This window comes from Amphiprion ocellaris, chromosome 23 (genome assembly GCF_022539595.1).
Source record: "Amphiprion ocellaris isolate individual 3 ecotype Okinawa chromosome 23, ASM2253959v1, whole genome shotgun sequence".
Classification (NCBI taxonomy): Eukaryota; Metazoa; Chordata; class Actinopteri; family Pomacentridae; genus Amphiprion; species Amphiprion ocellaris.
This window is the reverse complement of record NC_072788.1, coordinates 15,468,981-15,495,606: the sequence shown is the minus strand read 5'-3', so window position 1 is coordinate 15,495,606 and position 26,626 is coordinate 15,468,981. Positions and strand designations below refer to the sequence as shown.

The 26,626-nt window shown below is 37.3% G+C and overlaps 2 protein-coding genes across 4 annotated transcripts; one reads left to right on the top strand and one right to left on the bottom strand.

The window, feature by feature from the left end:
• Positions 1-3,797, top strand: naa38 (N-alpha-acetyltransferase 38, NatC auxiliary subunit). Of its 2 annotated transcripts, none has more exons than XM_023280766.3 (3): positions 1-138; positions 1,041-1,215; positions 3,326-3,797. In XM_023280766.3, exons 1-3 carry the CDS (start codon positions 100-102, stop codon positions 3,448-3,450), a joined length of 339 nt encoding a protein of 112 aa, XP_023136534.1. In that variant the 5' UTR covers positions 1-99; the 3' UTR covers positions 3,451-3,797. The 2 variants fall into 2 exon arrangements, with proteins under 2 accessions (XP_023136534.1, XP_035808937.1); XM_035953044.2 differs by having other exon boundaries at positions 63-138; positions 1,071-1,215.
• Positions 3,798-3,854: 57 nt separating this feature from the next.
• Positions 3,855-12,786, bottom strand: dnajc3b (DnaJ (Hsp40) homolog, subfamily C, member 3b). Of its 2 annotated transcripts, none has more exons than XM_035957058.2 (12): positions 12,636-12,786; positions 10,368-10,478; positions 10,054-10,178; positions 9,868-9,942; positions 9,620-9,763; positions 8,418-8,599; positions 8,155-8,274; positions 7,837-7,942; positions 7,577-7,697; positions 6,579-6,711; positions 6,302-6,450; positions 3,855-5,490 (listed from the first exon to the last, which is right to left on the bottom strand). In XM_035957058.2, exons 1-12 carry the CDS (start codon positions 12,754-12,756, stop codon positions 5,345-5,347), a joined length of 1,533 nt encoding a protein of 510 aa, XP_035812951.2. In that variant the 5' UTR covers positions 12,757-12,786; the 3' UTR covers positions 3,855-5,344. The 2 variants fall into 2 exon arrangements, with proteins under 2 accessions (XP_035812951.2, XP_023145563.2); XM_023289795.3 differs by having other exon boundaries at positions 12,245-12,758.
• Between the last annotated feature and the right edge of the window lie 13,840 nt (positions 12,787-26,626).

The window sequence follows — 26,626 nt, the reverse complement described above, 5'->3', positions numbered from 1 at the left end:
CTCGTTCACTTTAATGGAAAAAAAACTGGCTGTATCCGGTTTAGCAGGTCCGTCAGTGAAATCGCTCCGTAAGCAAATGTAGGAGAAGAAGAGGAGGTTATGGCAACAATGATTGAGGAAAATGGTCCTTCGACTCATGTATGTGTTTCTCACTTTACTTTTTAGTATTTAATATAGTTGTTCGTGTTGTTTCACGTGTCATTAATGAGAGGTTAACTGTTATACTTTAAACATGTTTCAATATTGTCAAGGCTTCAGTTGTAGCTAAACGCTAGCCGGCAGCTAACAAATTAGCTTGATCTGTCAGCTGTATAGACTGTGTAACGTTAGCCTGTGTTTACCAGGTAATATTTTTCTATAAACACAAGTTACTGAACTATATAGTCGAAATGTCTATTCCTATTTTAGTTTCCTAAACGCACGTAAGAGTAAAACACGTTTACTTAACGCTAGCCAGACAACAAACCCTGATAATAGCTATAATAATAATAATAATAAGTTCATTTATATAGCTTTTTTTTGTTTGTTTTTAAAAAATCGTTTACAAAGTCGTTTGACAGACAAATCAAAGCACATACAAAACAATAGCCGCTGAGCGAGAGTGATTTTATAGTAAGAAACAAGACTGGCAAACTAACAAATTTAAATATTTAGGTCAAGATCCTATAATATTCAGTAAAATGCACGTTTACCTGACTAATTTAAGCATGCGAATAAATAGCCTATAATGTTATATAAAATGCAGGTGTGCTTTACTAAACTAAATATAAACGTTAATATTCTACAATATGATGTGTGATCAGATTTGTAATTCAGTGTCAATGAATGTCTTTATAGGATCATATAGTGTTTTTTTAATATCGCTCATAGGAGGAAAATACACAAAATATTGTTTGTGATACATATAAGCAATCTCTAAAACTAATTTTAAGCACCAGCTGTATAAGTATTTTTACATGATGAATAAATGATGAAATTGATGAGCCAGCTGAATTAGGTTCAATGTTATTTTGGTATGTTTCCTTTGTGTCCTCACCCAGGAGCAGTCTGAAGTGTCCTCTTCTTCTCAGGCAAGACAAAAACTGGAGGGCCTCCTGAACAAGAGCATGAGGATCCGCATGACAGACGGCCGGACTCTGGTGGGACTTTTCCTCTGCACGGACCGGGACTGCAATGTCATCCTTGGCTCAGCTCAGGAATTCCTCAAATCCACAGGTAGGGGATGACTGGATGACCTGAGCACAATGTGCAATCAGTGATGAGGAGGAGATTGCTAAACTTTTTCCATCATGCAGAAATGCGTACATGTTCACTTGTACCCCTCCTGTTCTTTTTGACATGATGCATTTTTTTAAGTAGTCATCTGCCAGTGGAAACAAATAGATAGTATCAGGTAGTAGTGCAATAGTGATAGTGCAATCAGATATTATCTTGTAATGGCAGACCATATTGAACATTGTTCATTAAATTTAACTAACACTTATCAGAAACAACATGTATCCATCCATTATCTATACATTGCTTAATCCTCATTGGGGTTGCGGGGAGCTGGAGTCTATCCCAGCTGACTTAGGGTGAAAGCAGGAGACACCCTGGACAGGTCACCAGTCTATCACAGGGCCACACATAGAGACAATAAAGCACACTCACATTCACACCCACAGACAGTTTAGAAATGTCAATTAACCTCAGTGTGTTTTTGGACTGTGGAGTACCGCAGTACCCGGAGAAAACCCACGCATGCACAAAGAGAACATGCAAACTCCATGCAGAAAGATCCCGATAAGGTGGGGACGCGAACTGGGGATCTTCGAGCTGCAAGGCGAAAGTGCTAACCACCTCATGACTGTGTAGCCCCAGAAATGACAGGTACAAGAGGAAAATTAAATACTGTTCCTCTTAAAAAGTTCATACTGGAAAATAACTATAATTATTAATAACAACAATAATTCTATTATTTAACTCTATTTGAAGCATTAAGTGCAGTGTCATAACATTTCAAAACTAGATCTTAAAGGGATGATTAAAGAAATACATAGGGCAACAACTTTGATGCTATGGGGATAGAAGTAGTACGGTAGTTATTTTTATATTTTAGTAGATGAATCTGCAGATTAGCTTCTATATTAATTGCTTGCTAAGAAAATACAAAAATTGTCTGTTTCAGTTTACGAGGGCACTATGTGACATCTTCTTGTTCTGTCCAACCAACAAACCAAAACCCTAAGAAGAATTATTTAATGGACTAATTCATTCATCATTTCAGTTCAAAATGGCTGTGAGTGACAAATAGACTAAAGGTAATGAGTGTGTTCTAGTGGAGACAGACTCTCATGATTATATTTAGCAGGTCTGGGCAGCTTGCCCAAGTATATAAAATTAGCTTGTTTCAACTTCAGTAAAACTGACATAGGAATGCCCTATTTTGTTATTTTTGGCCACACACCTGCCTGAATGACGTGTGCTGCAGCAACTCAGTAGGAACTACATACTTCTCTGCCTTATATTGATGTACGTTAAAGATTGAGGGAACCTTGGTAAACTGTAGAATCTACCTAGGGTTTGCATTTTCATGATATGTAAATTTTAGCTTCAGAAAACAACCTGGGTTACACTTTTCCCTTCTTCCTCCTTGTATGAGTTTGATGCATGAATTTTCTCCACCTGTGGGAAACACTGAGATGTAATAAAATGGTGAATATTATGCCTTTATTGCAACGATTGCGACCCAAGCACAACTGGGAACAGCACTTTTGCTGTCAACAAATTGATGTTCCAAATTAAAACATTAAAAACAAAGTGCAATGTCTCTAAGAAACTCGTCCAGTGCTGTGACACCTGTGTGGCAAGCAGATAAGCTTTTAGTGTCAGGCAGAAACAGAACGAAGCAGTGAGGAGTCTGAAATTATAAGAAAACTTACTACTGCCTACAACATGTACAAAGTTACCTTTTACTAACTTTATCTCCTAGATCATACCTATGAAAATGAAGGTGTTGAATGTACAAAATGTTAATCTGCACCTTTTACTCACATTTACAGTTTTTAATATATTTTAACTACCAGTGTTTCTGGAAATTGACAAAAAAGGTTGTGCTTATAATGTATAATTCAGTGCCAAAAGCCACAGTTAAAAATATTGAATTCACCAGTGCAACCCATGTAAAAAGTTGATCTGACAATACTTCCATGTGACATCACTGTGAGGAATTACCAGCACAAGCAGGAACATTGCTATACATGAAACGCACATGTGAGCATCAACCACCTCTTCCTCACCTGAACAGTTGAACTGGATTGTCTTTCTCTTCTCCTTTTGTCTTCAGACACCTTCTCCCAGGGTGAACCCAGAGTCCTGGGCCTGGCCATGATCCCCGGTCACCACGTGGTCTCCATCGAGGTGGAGGCAGACAGTCTAGACGACACACAAGGATTTGGAGCGAACCACTGATGAAGCCCCCGTCTGTTTGGACGGCATTCATGTGACTAACTCCCACCGAGCCAGATGTAAGGCTGAGGCCGAGCCCAAAGAAGAACGGACATCTTCAATGGAGGATTTTAATCAGTCGCTCAGCCTCAACAGATACAGAACTTCTGTGTCAGTATTCTGGATTTAGCCATTCCCTCCATGACTGAAGGAAGAGTCTATTTGCAGTGACAGCTGTACGATACAGCGGAGTGTGCCATGTGTGTATGACAAAGTGTGGACAAAAAGCAGCGATGTGGATGTGCGTGGAAATTGTGTCTACAGTGAACCTCTTTGTTAGGGTGTGTTTTAAAATAAATCGCTGTATTTGAGGCTTTGTGCTGCTGTTCTTGCCTTTACAGGACATTTAAGAATTAGCACAACCTGGATTGTTTCAATATTTTAATACACTTGAGCATGTCAGCTGATTGAGTTTGGCAACAGAAAAACTGATGCCACTAACAATAGACACCCTAAAAGGAAACCCAGAAACAAAACCGTCCCATTCAGATTTAAATACAAAGAGCCTGTCACATTTTGGTTCACACAATCGAGCAGTAAAAGCAGTTTACAGTCACTGTGTCCCTAAGCTGTTAATGGCAAAATAACTTAAATTGTGCTAAAAAAGAAAAACGTCTTTAAAATAATATTCTCTTTGTTCTGGTGCTGCTGTGTGTCTTACACAACTGCACAATCAGAGCCTCATTTACGAATTTAATTGTAGAGTTTTCAATTTGTGTGTCGGTGCGACCCACTGGATAAATATTATCCAAATATTCTGTTTATGAAGTACCTACAGTTTACTTCAGGAATTCGAGCTGCAGCTCAGTCTAACATTTGACACATGCACTTTTCTGTGAGGTCTATTTATAAATGAGGTTCTCAAAAAGCTGCTGAAGACACACTCGGTTTGTAAAGAGTCTCTGAAAGGCTTTTAAAAGCCTGCAGTAACATTTCAGGAGTGGAGAAGTTGCGGAGTGGTTTTTCAAACAAAGGTTAAAAGTGCAAGTTGTCAAAGATGTGCATTGAAAAGAAAGAAAAGGGAAAGAGAAATACTACAACTCTTGATGCAGTCATCAATTGCTACGCTTTTGTTCAGGAAACGCTGAACTTTTTTCAGTTATTTTGGGCGTTTTAACCAGAATTCACACATTATTCCAATTAGAAACAACTGCGAAATTAAAGCAACATCAAAATCAATCACGGAGCACCTACACTGATTTAAGATCCATAGGATTTCTAAACTTTTACACCCACAAGTTTCATGTAATAGTGCTTTGTCACCATTATATATCATATATGAGCTCAACAACACAGATCTGTTCATGTCATTAAATATAAAAATCTTGGTTCTCTAGTGTAGAGTTGCTTCAACGAGGTGAAAAATGCAGATTGAGATCAGTAAACCAGTAAAGAATACTGCAAGCAGAACACCAACATAGTGACATTCTTTCTATGTAATGTCCAAGCAAAAGTTACTGCATTTAAAAAAAAAAAAAAAAGTGTCTCAGCGAAGGTTCAAAGAATGGCACAATGAAAGAAATAAGCAATGAGAGCAGACATCCCAAATGTCCCACATCGACTGATTTCAACCCCCACCTCTCCACTTCTTGTGGAGCTCGATGGGTTCAAACAAGACTTCATTTTCTTCAACACCGACAACCTAATTCACCAGTAGCCACAGTTCACTCCTTAGTTTTCGTGTAAAGAAGTCCGGATTTTTTAAAAATCAAAAGTTCGAGTAAACAACTAAACTGCGTTCAAGCTGAAGCGCATGTTCTGAGGAAGACGTCTCCATAAATCCAACACAGGTCTTCCCCCAAATTCCCATCTGTTTAAAAATGGCACTACCCCCCGTGTGTCCGTAAAGTCCTGCCGTCTAGTTGTACTGGAACTTGAAGTGGAAGCTGCCGCCAGACTCAAAGGGGTTGAAGTGGAAAGGCCAGCCCTGTTGTCCTCCACCTCCACCCTGCTGGTTCTCTGGGTCCAGTGGATCCTCACCTGCATCGAACTTCTGTCTCATTTCTGGCAAGAAAACAAAAATGATGGAGGGACAAATTTAAGCTCAGTGAAAGCTAAATCAATAATTAGCATGAGGCATATTTTGGATACAGATATTGGGCTCTAAAGTAACTTTTTCATCGGTTACACTTCCCACCTCGTCGCAGGCAAAACACCTCACTTGCTGAACATTTTCTTATGGATAGACACTACAGTTATTACTATCCCAGTCTGGAGCCCTGAGATAGCAGTTTACGAGTAGTAAAATACTTTGAATCATTAGAAACTCCTTCCATTTTCTCATACTGATTCTTTTCTGATATTGTATTTTGGCACTTGTATATTCAATTTGAAGCTGCAGCCTGTTAGCTTAACAGCCATTCACATAAACTCAGAAATCACAATTTATCTTTTATATGTTCCTGTATTCCTATAAATTAAGATATTATGCAATAACTGGTGAGATTTAGAAGTCTTGGAAATGCCTTGTCCTTTTTGCAGCTTTATGCTAACAGTGTTATTCCTGCATAGATACATTTTTGGCACCTTCCAAAAAAGATTTTAACGAGTACCTTGGAAAATCACCTGCGCTAAAATAATCAAGATAGAGAATTTTCAAAACATATATATTTTTTAGCTAAACAATAGAAAATAGACAGTCTTTGTTTATTAAATGGTCAGAAAAATGCATTTTTTCTGTCAAAAAAGCTAAAACAGGCTCACTGCATTTACTGTACCTACACAGATCATGCTTACTGTTGCACAGTCACCCCGCAAAGGTCCATTTCTAAAAATCACAACATCAGGTATGTTAGTAACAATCTCAGTTCCAAACCTGGGTCGGTGAGGACCTCTTTAGCTGATGCGATGTCGATAAACCTCTTTTCTGCTTCTTTCTTTTCGGACTCGGACTGGAAGTTATCAGGATGCCACTGCTGTGCCAGCTTTCTGTACGCCTTGATGATCTCCTGCTTATTGGCGTTTCTAAAGCAAACCAAGTCACTGGCAATTAGTGAGTGTTTTTTAAAGTGATAGACTTTGAATTTCATGTCACTTAAGAGGAAATAAAGAGTTTGTACAAAAAAAACCCCCACACAGGTGAGAGTGATTACCTGCTAACACCGAGGATCTTATAGTAGTCCCTCTTACGAGAGATTTTGAGCAGCTTCTGTGCTCGTTCAAGTCCTTCTCTGATCTCGTTGTTGTCGCCTTCAAACTCTCTCGCCTCCTGGTAGTCCTCCACAGCTTAGGTAACATACATACAGAGACACGTTAAAAAAATATCACAAACTACACTGCTGTTCAAAAGTTTGGGGTCACTAAGAAATGCCCTTATTTTTGAACGAAAAGCATTTTTTCAATGAAAATAACATTAATCAGCAATCCAGTCTAGACATTGTTCATGTGATAAATGACTATTCTAGCTGGAAACAGCTGATTTTTAATGGAATATCTACATAGGGGTACAGAGGAACATTTCCAGCAACCATCACTCCTGTGTTCTAATGCTACATTGTGTTAGCTAATGGTGATGAAAGGCTCATTGATGATTAGAAAACCCTTGTGCAATTATGTTAGCACATGAATATAAGTGTAAGTTTTCATGGAAAACATGAAATTGTCTGGGTAACTCCAAATTTTCGAACGCTAGTATATATGCCTGTCCAACTACCACACATTAAACTTGATTTAAAATCTATTTTTACTGTCCGTTAAAATTAGTTTTCTTTTCATACGACAATGAAATTCCAAATATTCAACTGTAAAGATAGGAGAAACTAGGCAGCCTTGTTTTATTTTAATCATATATGCAGCCATGTTTTAATTTGAATATTTTTTATCTGATTATATTGTGAAAATGTTGGCAATCATAAAACACTACAAGCTAATAATGTATCTTTGTTCAGTATTTGCAGTTTGTGAACCCATGAAATCTCCTGTTACGATGCACACCATACTTGTATTGGTGGGTCAGTAAACATGCCCAGTGTGCTTTTATTTTGGCTTCAGTCAACAAATAAGGCGTTTGTTAATAACAGGGTCTATGAATGTAACACAGTTATAAAGTATATTCCAGTTACTTGTCATTGAGAAGAGGGAGACAAGTTACCTTTCTCGTAGTCCTGGTTGAGGATGTAGGCCTCTGCTCGGTCTCTGAGGACGTTGGCGTTGCGAGGATCTCTCTGGTGAGCCTCTGAACACACATCTATCGCCTCATTGGCCAACTTGACCTAAGATTGGCATGAAGCAGGAGATAATTTAGGACTGGACAAGGTGAGCAATGGGACTGAAAATCTATTGGCCAAATAAAAGCTGACCAGCACTTGTCTGGAACCATAACTATACAGATGCTTGTTCTGGTTCTCTCACCTTGACAAGACAGAAACAAATCCTCTCTTTTGCCAGGTTGGTGTAGTATTGCACATTAGGCTCCGTCTTCATCACTGATTCATACTTTTCAATGGCATTTTGGTATCTACCAGTAGAAAACAAATCAGTTGGATCATAAAATGATCTTTCAAGTGTTCTAGTATAGGATTTGAATATATAGCAGCAGGTAGTATGTGCCGTCATTTATCAAACCGACAATAAAGATACCTACAAATGTATATATTGTCACTTATAAAGAGGTTAAACTTGAATGTTTATTTTAAAGCACTCATTTCCATACTGAGGGGATGCACTGACCTCTCCTCCTGAATCAGCTCTTCTGCCGAGTCCAGCTGCTTGCTGAGCTTCTTCACCTGCTTGTAGTGGCTGAAACACTCTTTGTCGTCCTGGTCGAGCTTCAGACACTCTCTGATGTGACTGCACAGAAAAAGACAGACAGATGGAGTGAAGAAACAAAAAAGCAAAACAGAAGAACACAACTCTCAGGCAGGAAGTCAACTTCATTTGCATGGCTCTGCCGATCAAGTCGGTAGTTTGTTCATTCAAGTAACGACGCTCACTTGAGTGACTCGTGGTGCTCCCCGAGGCTGTAGTGCAGCATGCTGAGCTTCAGAAAGGCGGCGCGGTTGTCGTTGCGGAGCCTCGTTGTCGGCGTCAGATCCTGGATGGCTTTCTGCGGATCCCCCATCCGGATGTAACACTCTGCACGAAGCTCCCTGGACTCGGGATCCCAGGGAGAGATCTGAAGAGAGACGGCAGCTTTTACAAATAGACAGCAAAGACGATCATGTTCCCTTCGATTGAATGGCTTAAGACGCTAAATTTGTCATGGATTGGAGTGTTTCCAAATGAGATTAAATTCAGATTTAGACCCATAAAAAAATGTAAAGTCACACTTTATTCATAACGTACACTACCAGTCAAAGGTTTGGACACACCTTTTCATTCAATGGTTTTTATTTATTTGGATTATTTTCTACATTGTAGATTAATACTGAAGATAAACACTTTTTTGTTTAAAATATAATTCCATACGAATTATTTTATAGTTTTGATGTCTTCAGTATAAATCTACAATGTATTAAATAATTTAAAAAAAAACACTGAATGAGAAGGCGTGTCCAAACTCTTGACTGGTAGTGTACGTTATTAGAGGATTTTCTATCAACACAAGATGGTACCATATAAATAGCACAGACACTTTATAGAAAGGAATTGATGAGATTCTGACTTAATATAACATGAAAGGAGAGCTTTTGATCAAACATTGCTGACATTTTTCATGCAGCTACTAGCTGCCATGATAAGGCAGCAGCTCCAAATCTGAGGCCACAGTTGTCCGTTAGAAATCAGTGGATTGCTGCCTCTGAGTTGGGGGTGACTGGTTTCATCTTGTTTACATAAAAAGTAGCATGAGATGAATAAACAGCTGCAGCGTCAGTAGTAATGATGTCGTTGAGCTGGACCATTGTGGCGAAGAGGAAGCCAAGTTCTCGATTTACAAGCCAGTCTACGTTCCAACCCTCACCTATGGTCATGAGCTCTGGGTAATGGCTATAAGAATGACACCATGGATACAAGCAGCTGAGCTCAGTTTCCTCCAGAGGACGGCTGGGCTAAACTTCAGAGATAGGGAGAGGAGCTCATGTGATTCAGCACCTGATTAGGATGCTTTCTTGGGGCAGGAAAACATTGCTGCTTAGCTTGCTGCATCCATGACCACACTGTGGATGGATAGAGAGATTGCAGACATGACGCCTACCTCTATCACTCTCTCCAACACAGTGATGGTAGTGCTGTAGTCTCCTTGATGGTATGCAGCATGGGCGTCCTCCTGCAGCTCCTCCAGCTCATTCGCTTTCGTCAGCTGGTCATGAGCCTCTTCGTGGTCTGGAGAACGCTGCAGCTGAAACAGCAGGTAGACTTCTCCTTTAATGACTTGTAATATTCTGCCAAACATCCATCAAATAGTGATTTAGGCCTGCAAAAGTAGCATGTCATTAAACCTACCACTGCTTCAAAGTCCTCCCTGGCCTCCTGTGTGTTGCCCTGCTTCAGTAGGATATTCCCTCTCTGCAGCCGCGCCTAAAAATGCAAAGAGATAAGGAAATGAGACAACATGGTGCGGAGTTGTTGGAGAAAAAAAACAGAAAGAATACTGTCAAGATTTGGGTTGTGATGATCAGATGAACTTACAGCCAAGAAGTCAGGCTTGAGTTGGATGGCTCTGGTTAGATCTGGCAGAGCAGATTTAGATTTTCCCATAGCCAGAAACACTGCAGCTCGCTTGTAGTAGGTAAGATAATTCTTAGAGTCTCCCTCTGGAAAACGTCAACCGGACAAAATTTCGATCTTGCTCATGTGTGAAAAATGAGCTTGCAAACATTCTGTACAAAAAATGTCTGAAAAGACATAATTTTGCAGCAAACATGGTAGAAAGCAGGCATTATTAGAGCAGAGCATGTCAGCCAGTCACAGGAACATATGTGTGTGTCAGTGTGTAACCTTACCCACAGCAGAGTGGTAGTGGGACAAGGCCTCAGCCAGCTGACCAGCTGCCAAGAGTTTGCGGCCCATCTCCAAGTGGTGCTCGATCTCACCATGGGTTGCCCCTAAGACACCTGTAACACAAATCTGAGCTTGAGCCTCGCTGAAAATACACTGCTGACAAAGGTGGAGCAACAAAATTAGACCAGCAGACCATGATGTAGCTAAATTTATTCTGTCTGTTTTTAAGATTTACATATATTTCCACATCAGTCTGGCAACATTAGAATGACAGAGTGAAAACCATAATTTATCTCAAGACAAATCAATCATATTCTCACCACTTCATGATTTATTTTATGCCAAATCATTATTGGAAGTGTTGCAGATCAGTCAGCATGATTTAAGAATTAGTGAAATAAACTAGTTTATCTGAGCAAATATTTTAGTTATTTTCTTAATCTATTTTCCATAAAATGTACTACATAACTACAGATAATTTCTGCTATACAAAACAGTACACTGTTGTAAAAGATATTATCTAGAGCTGAACTGAATAGTCATCTGACCTCCCAAAAAATACACTTGTTTAAATGTGAGGATTTGCTGCCTTTCTCTGATTTATTGTCATTTGAATATCTTGTGACTTTTGATAGATAAAAACAAATAATTTGAAGACATTCCCTCAGAAGTGAGCTACAACTAATGACTATTTTCATCGGCGATTATCTTTTCAAAGAATTGATTACTTATTTGCTCCAGAAAATTATGTTTCCCAAAGCCCAACATGATGTCCTCAAATGTCTTATTTTGTCAAGCAACCAAAGATATTTAGTTTGCTATCATTGAGAAGCAAAGGAATAAAAAAATACTAACATTTAAGAAGCTGGAATCTGAGATTTTAAAAAAAAAAAAAAAACCTTACAACTGATTAATCGATTATCAAAATAGATGGAGACTAACTTTATATTTTACAACTAATCAATCAATCGTTCCAGCTCTAATGTGATGAGAATGTTTTTCTTTTCTGACATCTTTAGACTCAAATTTAATGCTTATCATCCACTCCTAATATTATTATAGTACTGTGCTTGTTTGTGCTTTTCTTTACACAGCTAATGTAGGTGGTGTGGGGTCCTCATAACAGGAAGAGAGGTTTTGGAAAGTCTTCTTACACCTGTCTGCAAAGAAGGAAGCTTTTCATTGTTGAATATACTGTTGATAGTTTTTTGGACTAAACAATTTGTGGTCTGGTCAATAAAATGTCAGAAAATGGTGAAATATGTTGATCTGTGTTGCCCAAATGTATTGTTTTGTCTACCACCCACATATATTCTCATTTACTGTTGTACAAGAACAAAGAAAACAGGTATTGATCAAAACAATCCGCCTGGCTGATTATCAGAACCAGCACTTTGTCCAATTTTTATCAATGTCATTTTTAAAAATTGAATCCCAATAAACTATAGTAATTTAACCAAATGACACTATTCTATTGAAATGAATAGTGTTGAAAGCACACATAAATAAAGGTATTCCGATAAAAGTTTAGTGATTGCCTTTGTGTTATTCTAAATGTGGGGGTGTGGGCTTCTGATAACCTGTAAATGCTAGCTACGCCTCTGTGTATACACATACTGCTGTTTAACATCATGTTAAGCTGTTGTAACTAACTTTAACAGGCTAAATCATTTTCATATTAGAGCAAAAACGTGACAGTGATTTAGATTTGGAGTCTTAGCGGCAGGATACCACGTCGCTTCTGTAAGCTAACACTCAATGACAGTTTGGGGAACTTTTAGCAGCAACACCGAATAAAGAAGCCGGAAACGTCTAGAAACGTGTGTTTGTGTCTGAGAAGGCTGTTAAAGGCTTGTTTTTAGTGTAAAGTCGGTGTTACCGTCCAGCTGGATGTCCAGGATGACACAGAGCAGAGACAGGGAGCACAGGACCCCGCTGAGTCCTGTCCGCCGACACGACTCCATTTCCAGATTTAATCACACTTTGGCACCGGAAGCAGCGAACTTAACGACTCTGCGTCCACGTCGACTGAAAATGTTTGTTTGTCTCATTGAAATTGTAACTAAATATTCACTGAATCTTCATCGTTCTCTCCCCGCAGAAACGGCGACGACAGTATATTTACGGTCCCAGCAGGACAGTAATCCGTGTGGAAATAAGTCCCGTCGCCGAAAGGTTCCCACCCGAACAAATTAACAGTTGCACATGGCTATACTGAAGAAACTAACAATAACTGGAATCCAGTTGAAGTTAAAACAATTTACGGTTACCTGATAATGGAGAAGTCGAACAGCTGACTGCGTGAACACTTTCTAAATGAATCCCTTCTGTCTGCTCTCGTTGTCTCCTCCCTATCTGCCCTACATTTCCGTGGTTGGTCCACTCGCACATCCGTGTTCGTCCAGAAACGTGTGCTGCTCTCATTGGTAGTGATGGTCCTCTGATACCCGAGGCTTCGACACATGCGCTGTAGCTCAATGAAGCAAACGTATCGAGCCACTGTGCCGAGGCGTGGTTTGGTCACGTGACTCGTGACGTTTGAATCACTTCAGTGACGTTTGAAGCACTCAACTGCTTCGAATCACCTGATTGGTTCGGTTTGTTATGTGAATCACTCAGCGGGATCGAGTGTTCCGGGATAGGAGATCCCTATTTAGTGTTGTTCATTTGAATTGTTTTTCGCAGAATAGATTGGTTTTTTTGCTGTTGTTTTTGCTTTGAGAGTTAGTAGTATGTCAGATTTCGTATTTCGTAGAGAATAGATAGATAGATAGATAGCTAGATAGATAATATATTTTTTTTTTTTTATATATATATATATATATATATATATATATATATATATATATATATACATATATATATTCCCAACTCACCACCCCCATGTCACAACACCTGGCACAGAACCTTGTCAGGTGCTTAGCTGACAGACTACAAACCAAAGAAAAAAGCAGTTCACTGACTGTTGCTACACTTGTGGCTCTGCAGTTCAAAACTTTTGGATTCACCAATCAGAGTGGCAGCCAGTGTGAAAGAACGTTTAATAACAGAATGCACAACAATTAACATAAAGAATACCAAGCAGCAGTCATCTACGTCACAAGCACCACCACAGCCTCGTCCTCCACCACCAGCAGCACCTTCCACAGGTATTCTTTTTCTCTTCTGAATAGGGAATGACTGACATTTCTGGTGATGATGATCTTCAATGTTTTTCAGTTCAACTGTGGAGCCTATTAGACGAAGACGCAAGTAGAGCCTGGCAAATGCAAAGCGCCACAGCGAATGCAATTGTAGAAAGAACGGCAGACCCACTGGCTTACTGGGCCACCCACAAAACCGTTTACCCAAACTTGTACAATGGAGCCAAACATTTCCTGTGTACCTCAGCCTCATCTGTGCCGTGTGAACAGGTTTTTTTTTCTAAGGCTGGGGAGATAGTGAGTAAAAGAAGGAACTGCTTGAGTCCCAAACAATGTTCCCTGTAATTTTTCATGAGTCTGAGCAAACACACAAACTCCCTGAGCGTCCCTTGGACCACTGTGAGCAACATCAGACGTGTGCACTGTAGTCACACCAGCATCACATCCATTCAAGTTACATGGTTCATTAAAAGAATCAAATTACAGCATTTACATTTCTGTTAAAACACTTTGACAAAAGGAGCCAGTTGAAGGCTGCAGTGATTTTAGTGACACTACAATGTATAAGAGTGAAGTTATTGAATATTTGTCTCTCTTTACTGTTGCAGTGGTTTTGCAAATTGCAGACAGACCCTGTTCACTCCATAGACACCAATGTTATTCCTGTAGCTTGAAAGACAGCTACTTTTGATAAAACTGGGCTTGTAGCACATTGTCTGCCTTGCAACAATGGGAAAGAGGCACCGTTTATGTTTTGACAACCTATATCTAATGAGTTATTGATGCTGGAAGTCTGAATCTGTGAATATCTTTCCAACTTTACTGAACTTGGGGCCACTACCACCTAAGGAGTGATATATTTAATTTTGAAAAAAGCATTTAGCCATACTGAAAGCTTTAAGTGCTTTATTAACACGGAACTAAAAATTTTGTATTGTTTTATTATCACCGGTTCGGTCTGAAAAGAGGTGGCATCATTTTAAACAGTGAAATCAAACTAACAAAATGTAATGACCAACCAGTGAGCAATAGTGGATTCTGCAAAAACATAAACAACTTTTTTAAAAATCTAAATCTTATCTTAACACAGTTAATGTATTAACTTATTTTTGTGTGTATGCGTGTATTTATTGATTTATTTAGTACTGTTAACATATCAGAGTTCTGAGTGAGTTTTTCTTAAGATAGGCAAAGGCCATTTATTGATTACATATAGGCTATTAAATGTTTAATAAAAACTAAAAAGCATTTAATAAAAAACAACTTAGGCATTTATTGAGTCACTAAAATACTGTAGAGTACAGACCACATCAGCATGATTATAAGCATCCTCTGGTAAATAAACAACCAGATACTGATGTCTCTCACCATATGGACTTCAGGAGATGACTGGGGGATGATAAACTGTGACCTACTGGTTGGGTTCTCTCTGTTCTCATGTTTCTTACATGTTTGTCTCCTGACAGCCGGGTCCTAATGTTTTTTGAGCAACACACCATACTATGATGTTTTTACAATGATGGTTCTACTCTGGAACCAGTTTGACATGTTCAGGTGTTCTTTGTGTGAAAACTCAGAGATTTCAGGGATCAGAAGGTGGTTTTCAACTTTCTTTGGTAACTATCTGCTTCAACTTTAAATTAAATTTCCTTCACTAACCCAGCCCTCTGGACTTCCAGGAAGCTGTGTTCCTATTGGCTGTCCAGGTGGCTGCTTGGTGTTATCAGGAACACCTGAGCAGCTTGGTGTTATCAGGAACACCTGAGCAGCTCAGTGTCTTCCTGCTTTATTTAGCTGCAGACAAACATTTTCTCTGTTTCTCTTCACCACTGAACCGGGTTTGGCTCCATTGCTTTAGTTTGTTCTTTAGGCATTGGCTTGCAGCTTCCAGCAGTAAAATCGTCTTTAATGTGTTTCTTGGTGTGTTTTAGGGCTTTGTACTGGATAGTTGTCTTGGTAAAGGTGGTTCTTTAGTCACAGTTAGCACATGGTGCTAATGTGTGCAGTGATTAGTGGATTTGGTCCAGCTGAGTTGTGTCTTTATCTTGGCTGTAGTGAGTCTTCAGAGGTTTTTGGTCAGACACATTCTGTATTCTTGTTTGTGAAGCAACGTTGGTTGTCCAGAAGGTAAGAGTTCCTGTCCTGATTCTCTGTTCTCAGAGGTTCTCTGGTAGGCTGCAGGAGACTTTAGCGTTTGGGTTGTGCTAGTTTGGTTTTTGTACGGTTTCATTTGGACGACTATCTTGAGGCCCCTCCATGTGGTTTAGTGAGGTTTTCTGGAACAGTTCTACAAAGCAACCTGCAGCAGAAGAGACTTTGAGAGTTTTTAGGAAGTTCTGGAGACCAGACTTTAGAGCAGCAGAAACATTTGTCAGCAGTTTGAGCAGGAGAAGGTGAGCTTCAGAGTAGAAATGAGACAGAAACCTTCTTGACCCGTGTGGTGAGGTCCTGTACCAAGAGTTTGAGCAGGTTGTGAAGAGTCTGTAGTTCTTTGGTCTGAAAGCACAAGAAGAGTCGACTCATTAAATGAGAAAACAGGAGATATTGTTGGTTCTTCTGTCACTCTGCAGTTTCCAGTTTCCTTAGACTGAATATCAAGTTTATTTTTTAAATGATTTCCCATGTGAGCCCAAGAAGGCTTCAATAAACTCCCTCCATCCCCTGGACACAACATATTTTATTACCATGTTAAATGTTTGTTTTGTTTTTTTGTTTTTTTTCTAATGTTTTTGAGTTTTAATCATAGTTTTTTATCTTTGCTTGTTTAGTTTTGTCATCTGTGTGAAAGGTGCTAAACAAATAAAGTTGAATTGATAAACTGAATAATTGAGTAATTCATGATTGTGACAACAGAAGTATTTTAATTGTGATTTAAGGGTTTATTTCATTTTTAAGGTTGGGGTTAAAATCTTGACAGAAAAAGAAGATTAAAGAAATAAACTACAAAACAAAAAGCAATTAAATCAAACAAAAAAAATTAATACAATAAAACTTTTAAAAAGTTTTATTGTTAAAAAGATTTAAGAAATTTAAGATGTAATTTTCTAATTAAACATTTAATTTTTTAATTAAATGTTTTGTCTTTTTAAAGGTTTAATAATCTAATTAAATGTTTTGCATTTTTTTTAAATGCTTAATATTCTTGTTTAATTTTATTTTTTAAATGTTTAATGATGGAAAATATTTTATCTGTAATTTTTAATATTTGTATTTTAAAACTTTTGTTTAATTTCATAATGACATGTATTGTATGTTGGTGAATTATCTAATTCAATATTTTGTCTGTTTAATAGAGTTAAACATTAAATACATTTAAATTATATGTACATATACCACCTTTTAATGTTTAGTTTTCTTTTTAAATGCTTCATTGTATTTTCTGTTTAATTCTTATTTGAAGTTTTATTGTCTTTATGATGTAATTTTCTAATTAAACATTTAATTTTTTAATTAAATGTTTTGTCTTTTTAAGGGTTTAATGATCTGATTAAATGTTTTGCGTTTTTAAAAATGTTTAACGTTCTTCTTGTTTAATTGTATTTTTTAAATGTTTAATGATGGAAAATACTTTATCTGTAATTTCTAATATTTGTATTATAAAAATTGTGTTTAATTTCATAGTGACATGTATTGTATCATGTTGAATGATCTCATTCCATATTTTGTCTGTTTAATAGTATTTAATGTAATTTAATGTTTACTCTATTAAACAGACAAAATATGGAATGAGATCATTCAACATGATACAATACATGTCACTATGAAATTAAACACAATTTTTATAATACAAATATTAGAAATTACAGATAAAGTATTTTCCATCATTAAACATTTAAAAAATACAATTAAACAAGAAGAACGTTAAACATTTTTAAAAACGCAAAACATTTAATCAGATCATTAATCCCTTAAAAAGAAAAATCATGTGTGCACATATAGCTCAACGGGTTAAGCGGGTGACTCATGTACAGAGGCTGGTCCCCAACCCAGCGTTCCGGGTTCGAGTCCTGCTAGTGGCCTTTTGCTGCAAGTCTTCTCCCGACTCTTCTCCCCCGTTTCCTGTCTGTCTCTCACTACATCTATCCAATAAAAGGCTAAAAAAGACTAAACATTTAATTAAAAAATTAAATGTTTAATTAGAAAATTATATCTTAAAGACAATAAAAGTTCAAATAGGAATTACACTGAAAATACAATGAAGGATTTAAAAAGAAAATTAAACATCAAAAGGTGGTAAAACATTTAAAAAGAAAAACCTTAAAGATTTAATCGAAACATTAACAGACTGTCTGAAGGTTCAAACTAACAGAGAACTACTCAAGAACTTTTAAGATTTCAGTCCTCAGACTGTGTGAAGGTTCAACTACTCAGGAACTTAGAAGATATCAGTCCTTGGACTGTCTGGAAGTTCAATCCAACAGAGAACTACTGTGGGACTTAGAAAATTTCAGCCCTCAGACTGTGTGAAAGCTCAGGTCCTGAGGACTCGGGAGGTCTGGAGGCTTTGAAAGTCTTGGAACTGAGGGTTCAACCCTCCAGCACAAAGGCTAAAGTCCAACCTCCTGAGAAAAACGATCGAGTCGAGACTCAAGTTAAAAAAAAACTCGAAAATGGCAAAAAAAAAAAAAAAAAAAAAATAGATGATAAATGCGCAAAAAAAAAAAAAAAGTATCGCGCGCAGCTTAGAGGGAACAGTGGTCCCAAAACTGTTGATAAAATATTTCTCAATAAAACCTCATAACCAGTTACATAAGCACACCCTCTTTACTGACCTCTTTACCAATAAACCCCAAGACATACTTTGCCAAAATCCATAGTAATCCATAAAATCTTTATTTGCACCAGCCCCATGTGAAAATGACATCAGTCTGTATTTGTAGAGCATCTCATGAATGTAGCAGCACCGTTTAAATGTTTCATAACACAGAATATAAGCAAAGAGTATATAGGGTTACAGACAAACATGGGAAATAAGAAACGTGCTCTTCAATAGTTATTGTCATTATTATTACTAGTAATATTATTTTTGTGTCCACTACAACCCATACAATCATCTAGTGTAGTCAAACAGGAATGTGTGCATGGCGAATCAAATCCAAAACAATCCATGAACCAACGACCACGTCTTGATTGCACTTCATATTATTGACCACTAGATGTCCTACTCGAGCACTGTGTGTCATTGAGGCCTCGAGTAATGAACCATGTTTTGAATGAAGTGTCGAAGCTTCAACAAAGCCTCGATCAGCCATCACTACTCATTGGAGGGACTATTTTAACACTGACGTCCCTCCCACGATGCCCCTGCAAGGGCCACACGGCAGAACACCAGAACCAAGCATCCCCACGGGACATGCAGTTCAGTGACAACTCCCTACAGCGTGTTATGGAATGTAAATAAGTATGGGAGGAAAAATAAAATCAACTTTTAACTCTTTAGAAGAGACCTCGTGAATGATCAGCTCAATGTTTTACATGCAAAGTCCATAAAATATACTCAAAATATTTGTTTTGCAAGTGTGGATTAACACAGATTATTGATTGCTTTCATTTTCATGTTTTTTATTATGTTGTTCTCGCATAATGATTTAAGTGTCTTTCTTTTCTAATTTGCCTCATATGTTGGGTGGTGTTTACGGCTCCAGTCTCTATGCCACAATACTCGCAAATGTTTCTAAACTATTGATCCAGGTGAACAGCCTTTTTGTTTTTAACCCTCCTGTTGTCCTCATTTACGGGCACCAAAAAATATTGTTTCCTTGTCGGAAAAAAAACCCCAAAATTCAGCAAAAAATAAATAAAAATCCCCAAATTTCTGAAAATTTGCAAAACCTCCAGGAAGAAAATTCCAATAATTCCTTAAAAATTTCCCTGAAAAGCTTTTTGTTTCTGTTTTTTTAAATCCCCCAAATTTGGCAAGAAAATTCCTGTAAATATTTTCAAAAAATGAGTAAAAATCTTCCAAAAAAATCCTAAAAATATCTAAAGTGATTACATGTATATCAGTAAAACTTCTAATATTTTCTTTAAGAACATTCACAAAAAAATCAACCAAAATCCAGCCAATTTCGCTGGATTTTTGTTGATTTTTTTTTGTGACTGTTCTGAAGAAACATTTTTAACATTTCTTTTTGTCCACTAAAAAAATGTTCAAAGATTTCCCAAAAATGTTGAAAATGTGGACATCAGAAGTTTCACTGTGAAAATATATATTTTTTCCCCACATTTTCAAACTTTATAACAGGCCAGTTTTGACCCGCAGGACGACACGAGGGTTAAATATCATGAGTTGACACTGATTCAGTACTATCCTGTAAAAGTTTAGAATTGCCAGGATGTGAAAATATTATTTTTAAATGTACCTGAAAAACATTTTTAAAATGATAAAATATGAATATTTTCTCTATCTCTCTATATTGTGGCCAAAATGTTGTTTTAAAACCTATTCTACAAAATCTGAATCCATTTTGGTGTATTCATTTTGACATCACTAAATCCACCATCGTTGTGGTTTGCCATGTAAAAATTAGGTGGCATTTTATGACCCTGTGTCTCTTAATTATGAAGCAGAACAGAGTATAATAGGAAAAAGTATCTTAGTCAGTGTTGGGCCAGCAGAACAGCGCCAGTGCTCCTTGGTATTGGTTCTCCAAGTCTCTTGAACTGTGCATGACATGTGAAGTACTCACTGGCTTTGGAGATTTTTGGTCATTGCCTATCCAGAGCTATCATCAGCAAGAGTCAGTGATAGTGTTTAGTTCTGACCAATGTTCCCTGTAATTTTTCCTGAGTCTGAGCAAACACACAAACTCCCTGAGCGTCCCTTGGACCACTGTGAGCAACATCAGACGTGTGCACTGTGGTCACACCAGCATCACATCCATTCAAGTTACATGGTTCATTAAAAGAATCAAATTACAGCATTTACATTTCTGTTAAAACACTTTGTCAACAGGAGCCAGTTGAAGGCTGCAGTGATTTTAGTGACACTACAATGTATAAGAGTGAAGTTATTGAATATTTGTCTCTCTTTACTGTTGCAGCTGGTTTTGCAAATTGCAGACAGGACCCTGTTCACTCCATAGACACCAATGTTATTTCTGTAGCTTGAAAGACAGCTACTTTTGATAAAACTGGGCTTGTAGCACATTGTCTGCCTTGCAACAATGGGAAAGAGGCACCGTTTATGTTTTGACAACCTATATCTAACGAGTTGTTGATGCTGGAAGCCCGAATCTGTGAATATCTTTCCAACTTTACTGAACTTGGGGCCACTACCACCTAAGGAGTGATATATTTAATTTTGAAAAAAGCATTTAGCCATACTGAAAGCTTTAAGTGCTTTATTAACACGGAACTAAAAATTTTGTATTGTTTTATTATCACAGGTTCTGTCTGAAAAGAGGTGGCGTCATTTTAAACAGTGAAATCAAACTAACAAAATGTAATGACCAACCAGTGAGCAATACTGGATTCTGCAAAAACATGAACAACTTTTTTTAAAATCTAAATCTTATCTTAACACAGTTAATGTATTAACTTATTTTTGTGTGTATGCATGTATTTATTGATTTATTTAGTACTGTTAACATATCAGAGTTCTGAGTGAATTTTTCTTAAGATAGACAAAGGCCATTTATTGATTACATATAGGCTATTAAATGTTTAATAAAAACTAAAAAGCATTTAATAAAAAACAACTTAGGCATTTATTGAGTCACTAAAATACTGTAGAGTACAGACCACATCAGCATGATTATAAGCATCCTCTGGTAAATGAACAACCAGATACTGATGTCTCTCACCATATGGACTTCAGGAGATGACTGGGGGATGATAAACTGTGACCTACTGGTTGGGTTCTCTCTGTTCTCATGTTTCTTACAGGTTTGTCCCCTGACAGCCGGGTCCTAATGTTTTTTGAGCAACACACCATACTATGACGTTTTTACAATGATGGTTCTACTATGAAGCCAGTTTGACATGTTCAGGTGTTCTTTGTGTGAAAACATTTCAGGTATCAGAAGGTGGTTTTCAACTTTTTTTGTTAACTTTCTGCTTCAACTTTAAATTAAATTTCCTTCACTAACCCAGCCCTCAGGACTTCCAGTAAGCTGTGTTCCTATTGGCTGTCCAGGTGGCTGCTTGGTGTTATCAGGAACACCTGAGCAGCTTGGTGTTATCAGGAACACCTGAGCAGCTCAGTGTCTTCCTGCTTTATTTAGCTGCAGACAAACATTTCCTCTGCTTCTGTTCACCACTGAACCGAGTTTGGCTCCATTGCTTTAGTTATTTCTTTAGGCGTTGGCTTGCAGCTTCCAGCAGTAAAATCATCTTTAATGTGTTTCTTGGTGTGTTTTAGGGCTTTGTACTGGATAGTTGTCTTGGTAAATGTGGTTCTTTAGCCACAGTTAGCACATGGTGCTAATGTGTGCAGTGATTAGTGGATTTGGTACAGCTGAGTTGTGTCTTTATCTTGGCTGTAGTGAGTCTTCAGAGGTTTTTGGTCAGACACATTCTGTATTCTTGTTTGTGAACCAACGCTGGTTGTCCAGAAGGTAAGAGTTCCTGTCCTGATTCTCTGTTCTCAGAGGTTCTCTGGTAGGCTGCAGGAGACTTTAGCGTTTGGGTTGTACTAGTTTGGTTTTTGTACGGTTTCATTTGGATGACTATCTTGAGGCCCCTCCATGTGGTTTAGTGAGGTTTTCTGGAACAGTTCTACAAAGCAACCTGCAGCAGAAGAGACTTTGAGAGTTTTTAGGAAGTTCTGGAGACCAGACTTTAGAGCAGCAGAAACATTTGTCAGCAGTTTGAGCAGGAGAAGGTGAGCTTCAGAGTAGAAATAAGATGGAAACCTTCTTGACCTGTGTGGTGAGGTCCTGTACCAAGAGTTTGAGCAGGTTGTGAAGAGTCTGTAGTTCTTTGGTCTGAAAGCACAAGAAAAGTCGACTCATTAAATGAGAAAACAGGAGATATTGTTGGTTCTTCTGTCGCTCTGCAGTTTCCTTAGACTGAATATCAAGTTTATATTTTAAATGATTTACCATGTGAGCCCAAGAAGACTTCAATAAAGTCTCTCCATCCCCTGGACACAACATATTTTATTACGATGTTAATTCTTTTTTTTTTTAAATGTTGTTGAGTTTTACTCATAGTTTTAGCTTAGTTTTTTCTCTTTGTTTAGTTTTGTAATCTGTGTGAAAGGTGCTAAACAAATAAAGTTGAATTGATAAACTGAATAATTGACTAACTCGTGATTGTGACAACAGAAGTATTTTTATTGTGATTTAAGGGTTTGTTTCATTTTTAAGGTTGGGGTTAAAATCTTGACAGAAAAAAAAAAGATTAAAGAATTAAAGTACAGTAAAAGAGTAATTAAATCAAAGGAAAAAAACATTTAATATAATAAAACTTTTAAAAAGAAAATTAAACATTAAATACAATTAAATTATATTAGAAAAAATATGTAATTAGATAATTAAACGGAAGATACAAAGCATGTAATTATGAAATTAAACAAAAATTTTTAAACAAAAATATTAAACATTAAAGATGAATGCTGAAATACAATTAAACAAGAATATTACACATTTAGAAAAATACAAAACATTTAATTAGATTATTAAACCTTTGAAAGTCAAAACATTTAATTAAAAAACTAAATGTTTAATTAGAAAATTAAATTTTAAAGACAATAGAACTTTAAATAGGAATTAAACAGAAAATACAATGAAGCATTAAAAAAGAAAATTAAACATTAAAAGGTGGTAAAACATTTAAAAAGAAAAACCTTAAAGATTTAATCGAAAAATTAAACATTGGGAAAGAAAAGGAAACTTTTCAAACAAGCCGATAAAACATTTGAAAAAACAACAATTAAACATTAAAAAGACAAAACATTTCAAAATCAGATCAGACATTAGAACAGAATAAAAGGTGAGAAAAGAGCAAAACTAAACATTCAAGAAGAATCAAACTAAAGATAAAATCTTTGAAAGGGCACCAGTTAAACTTTAGAAGATCAAATTAAACAGAAGAAACAATAAAATGATCAAAAGAGCAAAAACAGAGAAAGGCCTTAAAGTGTTTTCTAGTCTGAAATGAAAACATCAAGTTGTTTGTTTAAACATTTCCTCTTTCTATGTTCTTGGTTTGATTGTGGACAGATTTACTAAGAACTCATTTCAGAAAACTGATTTCCAGATAAAGTCTACTAGAGGTTGAAGGCATCAATCAAACTAATGTTACCTTCTGATCTCCACAAACTTTACTGTTCAGTGAAAAGAATCAAAGTTTGTTGAGGATTTCTAAAAAACCCACAGGTGAAGGTCTGAGAAGAACTCGGATGGATGGTCTAAATGTAAAATCAAGACTCATGGTCACAAGTTTTAAGGCTTCTATTAACCAGAAAGTTCAAACTAACAGAGAAGTACTGAGAAACTTTTAAAACTTCAGTCCTCAGACTGTCTGAAGGTTCAAAGTAACAGAGAACTGCTCAAGAACTTTTAGGTTTTCAGTCCTTGGACTGTCTAAAAGCTCAAACTAACAGAGAACTACAGAGAAACTTTTAAAACTTCAGTCCTCAGACTGTCTGAAGGTTCAAACTAACAGAGAACTACTCAGGAACCTAGAAGATTTCAGTCCTTGGACTGTGTGAAAGTTCAATCTAACAGAGAACTACTGTGGGACTTAGAAAATTTCAGCCCTCAGACTGTGTGAAAGCTCAGGTCCTGAGGACTCGGGAGGTGTGGAGGCTTTGGAAAGTCTTGGAACTGAGGGTTCCACCCTCCAGCACAAAGGCTGAAGTCCAACCTCCTGAGAAAAACGGTCGAGTCGAGACTCGAGTTAAAAAAAAAATTTGAAAACGCCAAAAAATAGATGATAAATGCGCAAAAAAAAGAAGCATTAGTATCTGAGCGAGTAGCTCAGGAGGATAAGAAGAGGACTACCAAGTGGAAGGTCGCAGGTTCAAGACCCACCACCGGCATTTTTCTTTGTTTGTCTTTGTCAGGATTTTGAGAAAACTTAAGAAGTGTCTGGTCTTGAACCAGCGACCTGCAGCTCCATAGGCAAATCCTTAACTCACTGAGCTACAGATCAGATGAAAAAAACATAATTTCGTCGTCCCTTTGTCATCGTTGTTTCCAAGTGACCACACAGGCGGAGCCAAGGCGGAGTCTGGGTGGAGTCAGGGCGGAGAGTAGGCGGGGAAGTGGGTGGCGGCCTCCCCCCTCTACTCCCCCACCGCCCACCACACCTTCCCCCGCCCGACGAGTTCTTCGAGTCTCGACGAGTTCCTCGAGTCTCCACGGGTTTTCCCAAGTTTCTTGAGTTTCCACGAGGTCAGAGGCAGAACAAGTTGTCATGAAGAGATGTTGAAGTCGGCCAGGATGGACTGACTTTTTACAGCGACTAGAAGAAAGACCACTAGAAGAGCAGGTCTTTAACCACCATCCATGAAATCCATGGAGTCGCTCCAGAGAAATGAAGGGAGGTCAACTTTTATCAACCTCCATCCAGATGTTCAACTTCATATCTTTACTTGGAGATTTTTAGCACCACAAACCTTTCCTAAAACTAAAACTGTTCCTTCTATTTGATCTCGTTTATTAGTTTTAGTGGAGAAAGTTTGAATTGTCAATTAGTCTCTTAAAAACTAAATAATAAATTGGATTAGTCAAGAGGTTTAAATTTCTTACTTTGTCGTATTTTAAATATGACAAAAAAATATAAAAATAAAGCATCTTGAGACAATTTGACCTGTAATTGGGATTATATGAATAAAATTGAATTAAAATTGTATGTATCTTGTAATGTTGGAGTAATTCAGCCATATATGTTGGAAAACACATTTTCGTTGTCCATTAATCTGTCGTTTTCTCCAGTAATTCATTTCTTGTTTTGGTTTATAAAATGTCAAGCCCAAATATATTCAGGTTACGGTCATAAAAACCAAAAAGATTTACATTCATGATGCAGGAATCAGGCAGTTTTTCACTTTTTATCTTAGTTTAGTCAGAAAGATAGTTGATAATGTGTGAATTGTTGCAGCTTGTGAGCCGTAAAAGGTTTTAATCTTTGGGGCCGAGTGTCAAAAAACATTTAGAAACCAACATCAACAAAACACTCAACAAAGATCTGAACATCATTAAAGGGAAATACAACTTTCGCATGACAATGTCTAATTAAAGGACATTAATTTCCAACGTAAATGTGTGATATTCATCCTCTGGAGCTTTATCTTCACATCGTCTTCCACCTGGACTGGTTTGGTCAGGAGCATGTGCAACAAACATTTGAAAAACTGCACTTTAACATCAATGAATGACACTGAAGTTTAATCTCTACATAAATGAGACTGAGTCTGGATGTGCTGCTCTTTCATTAACTCCTAAGTTTAGGGAAAGTTCAAACAAAAGAGGACAGTTCAGATAAGACTTGAGAATGAGCTTATTTTGAACAAACATCTCAGACTTTCTGAGCTTCAGCACCTCTAGCAAGATAATTTAACAAGCAACTCAAGAGATCCAGAAGTTGGAGAGAGTTAGCTTTAGCTGAGCCAAAGAACATGAGGGACGCTAACCTAGCAAACATTTCAGACTTTCCTCTGTGAATTCTGAGAAATAATTTACTATTTAATGACAGAGCTACACATCTTAACTCAGTCTCATGAAAACAGACTCTAATTCAGTGTCATCCATCCATATTAAAGTGCAGTTACCCAAAATGTTTGTTGCATGAGCTCCAACAAAACCTGTCCAGGTAGAAGGCCACTTTGACAAACAGGAAGTGGAAGATTCCAAGCAGATTTATAGAAGGGGGAACCAGACTGTACTAAGTGTCGTCAAGTATAGAGGGGTGTTTTGTGGGTTTTTAAGGCTGATAATGATTATTAGTGAGACATTTGGAGTAGATATTCATTTGCAGTAAATGAAAGTATTTAAAATCTTGAGTTAAACTTAGAAGAACACAAACTCTAACAGAAAACTTTGTTGATACGTTTTTGTTTTGTTTACAGATGTAAAGTTAAAGGAGTTTTATTCGTTACGTATAACCAATCAAATCACTCCAGAAGACAGAGCGACCACAGGTAGATTAAGGTTCAGAGCCAAAGTAGC

What these genes read in the sequence shown, in the direction of transcription:
- dnajc3b (XM_035957058.2), bottom strand. Translation starts at nt 12,756, where the DNA reads ATGTGCGAGTGGACCAACCACGGAAATGTAGGGCAGATAGGGAGGAGA. An exon ending in TGTTGGAGAGAGTGATAGAG is followed by an intron (nt 8,600 to 9,619) that starts GTAGGCGTCATG and finishes GTCTCTCTTCAG; the next exon opens with ATCTCTCCCTGGGATCCCGA. An exon ending in GAGCACCACGAGTCACTCAA is followed by an intron (nt 8,275 to 8,417) that starts GTGAGCGTCGTT and finishes TTTTCTGTGCAG; the next exon opens with TCACATCAGAGAGTGTCTGA.
- naa38 (XM_023280766.3), top strand. Translation starts at nt 100, where the DNA reads ATGGCAACAATGATTGAGGAAAATGGTCCTTCGACTCAT. An exon ending in AAAATGGTCCTTCGACTCAT is followed by an intron (nt 139 to 1,040) that starts GTATGTGTTTCT and finishes GTCCTCACCCAG; the next exon opens with GAGCAGTCTGAAGTGTCCTC. An exon ending in GGAATTCCTCAAATCCACAG is followed by an intron (nt 1,216 to 3,325) that starts GTAGGGGATGAC and finishes TTTTGTCTTCAG; the next exon opens with ACACCTTCTCCCAGGGTGAA.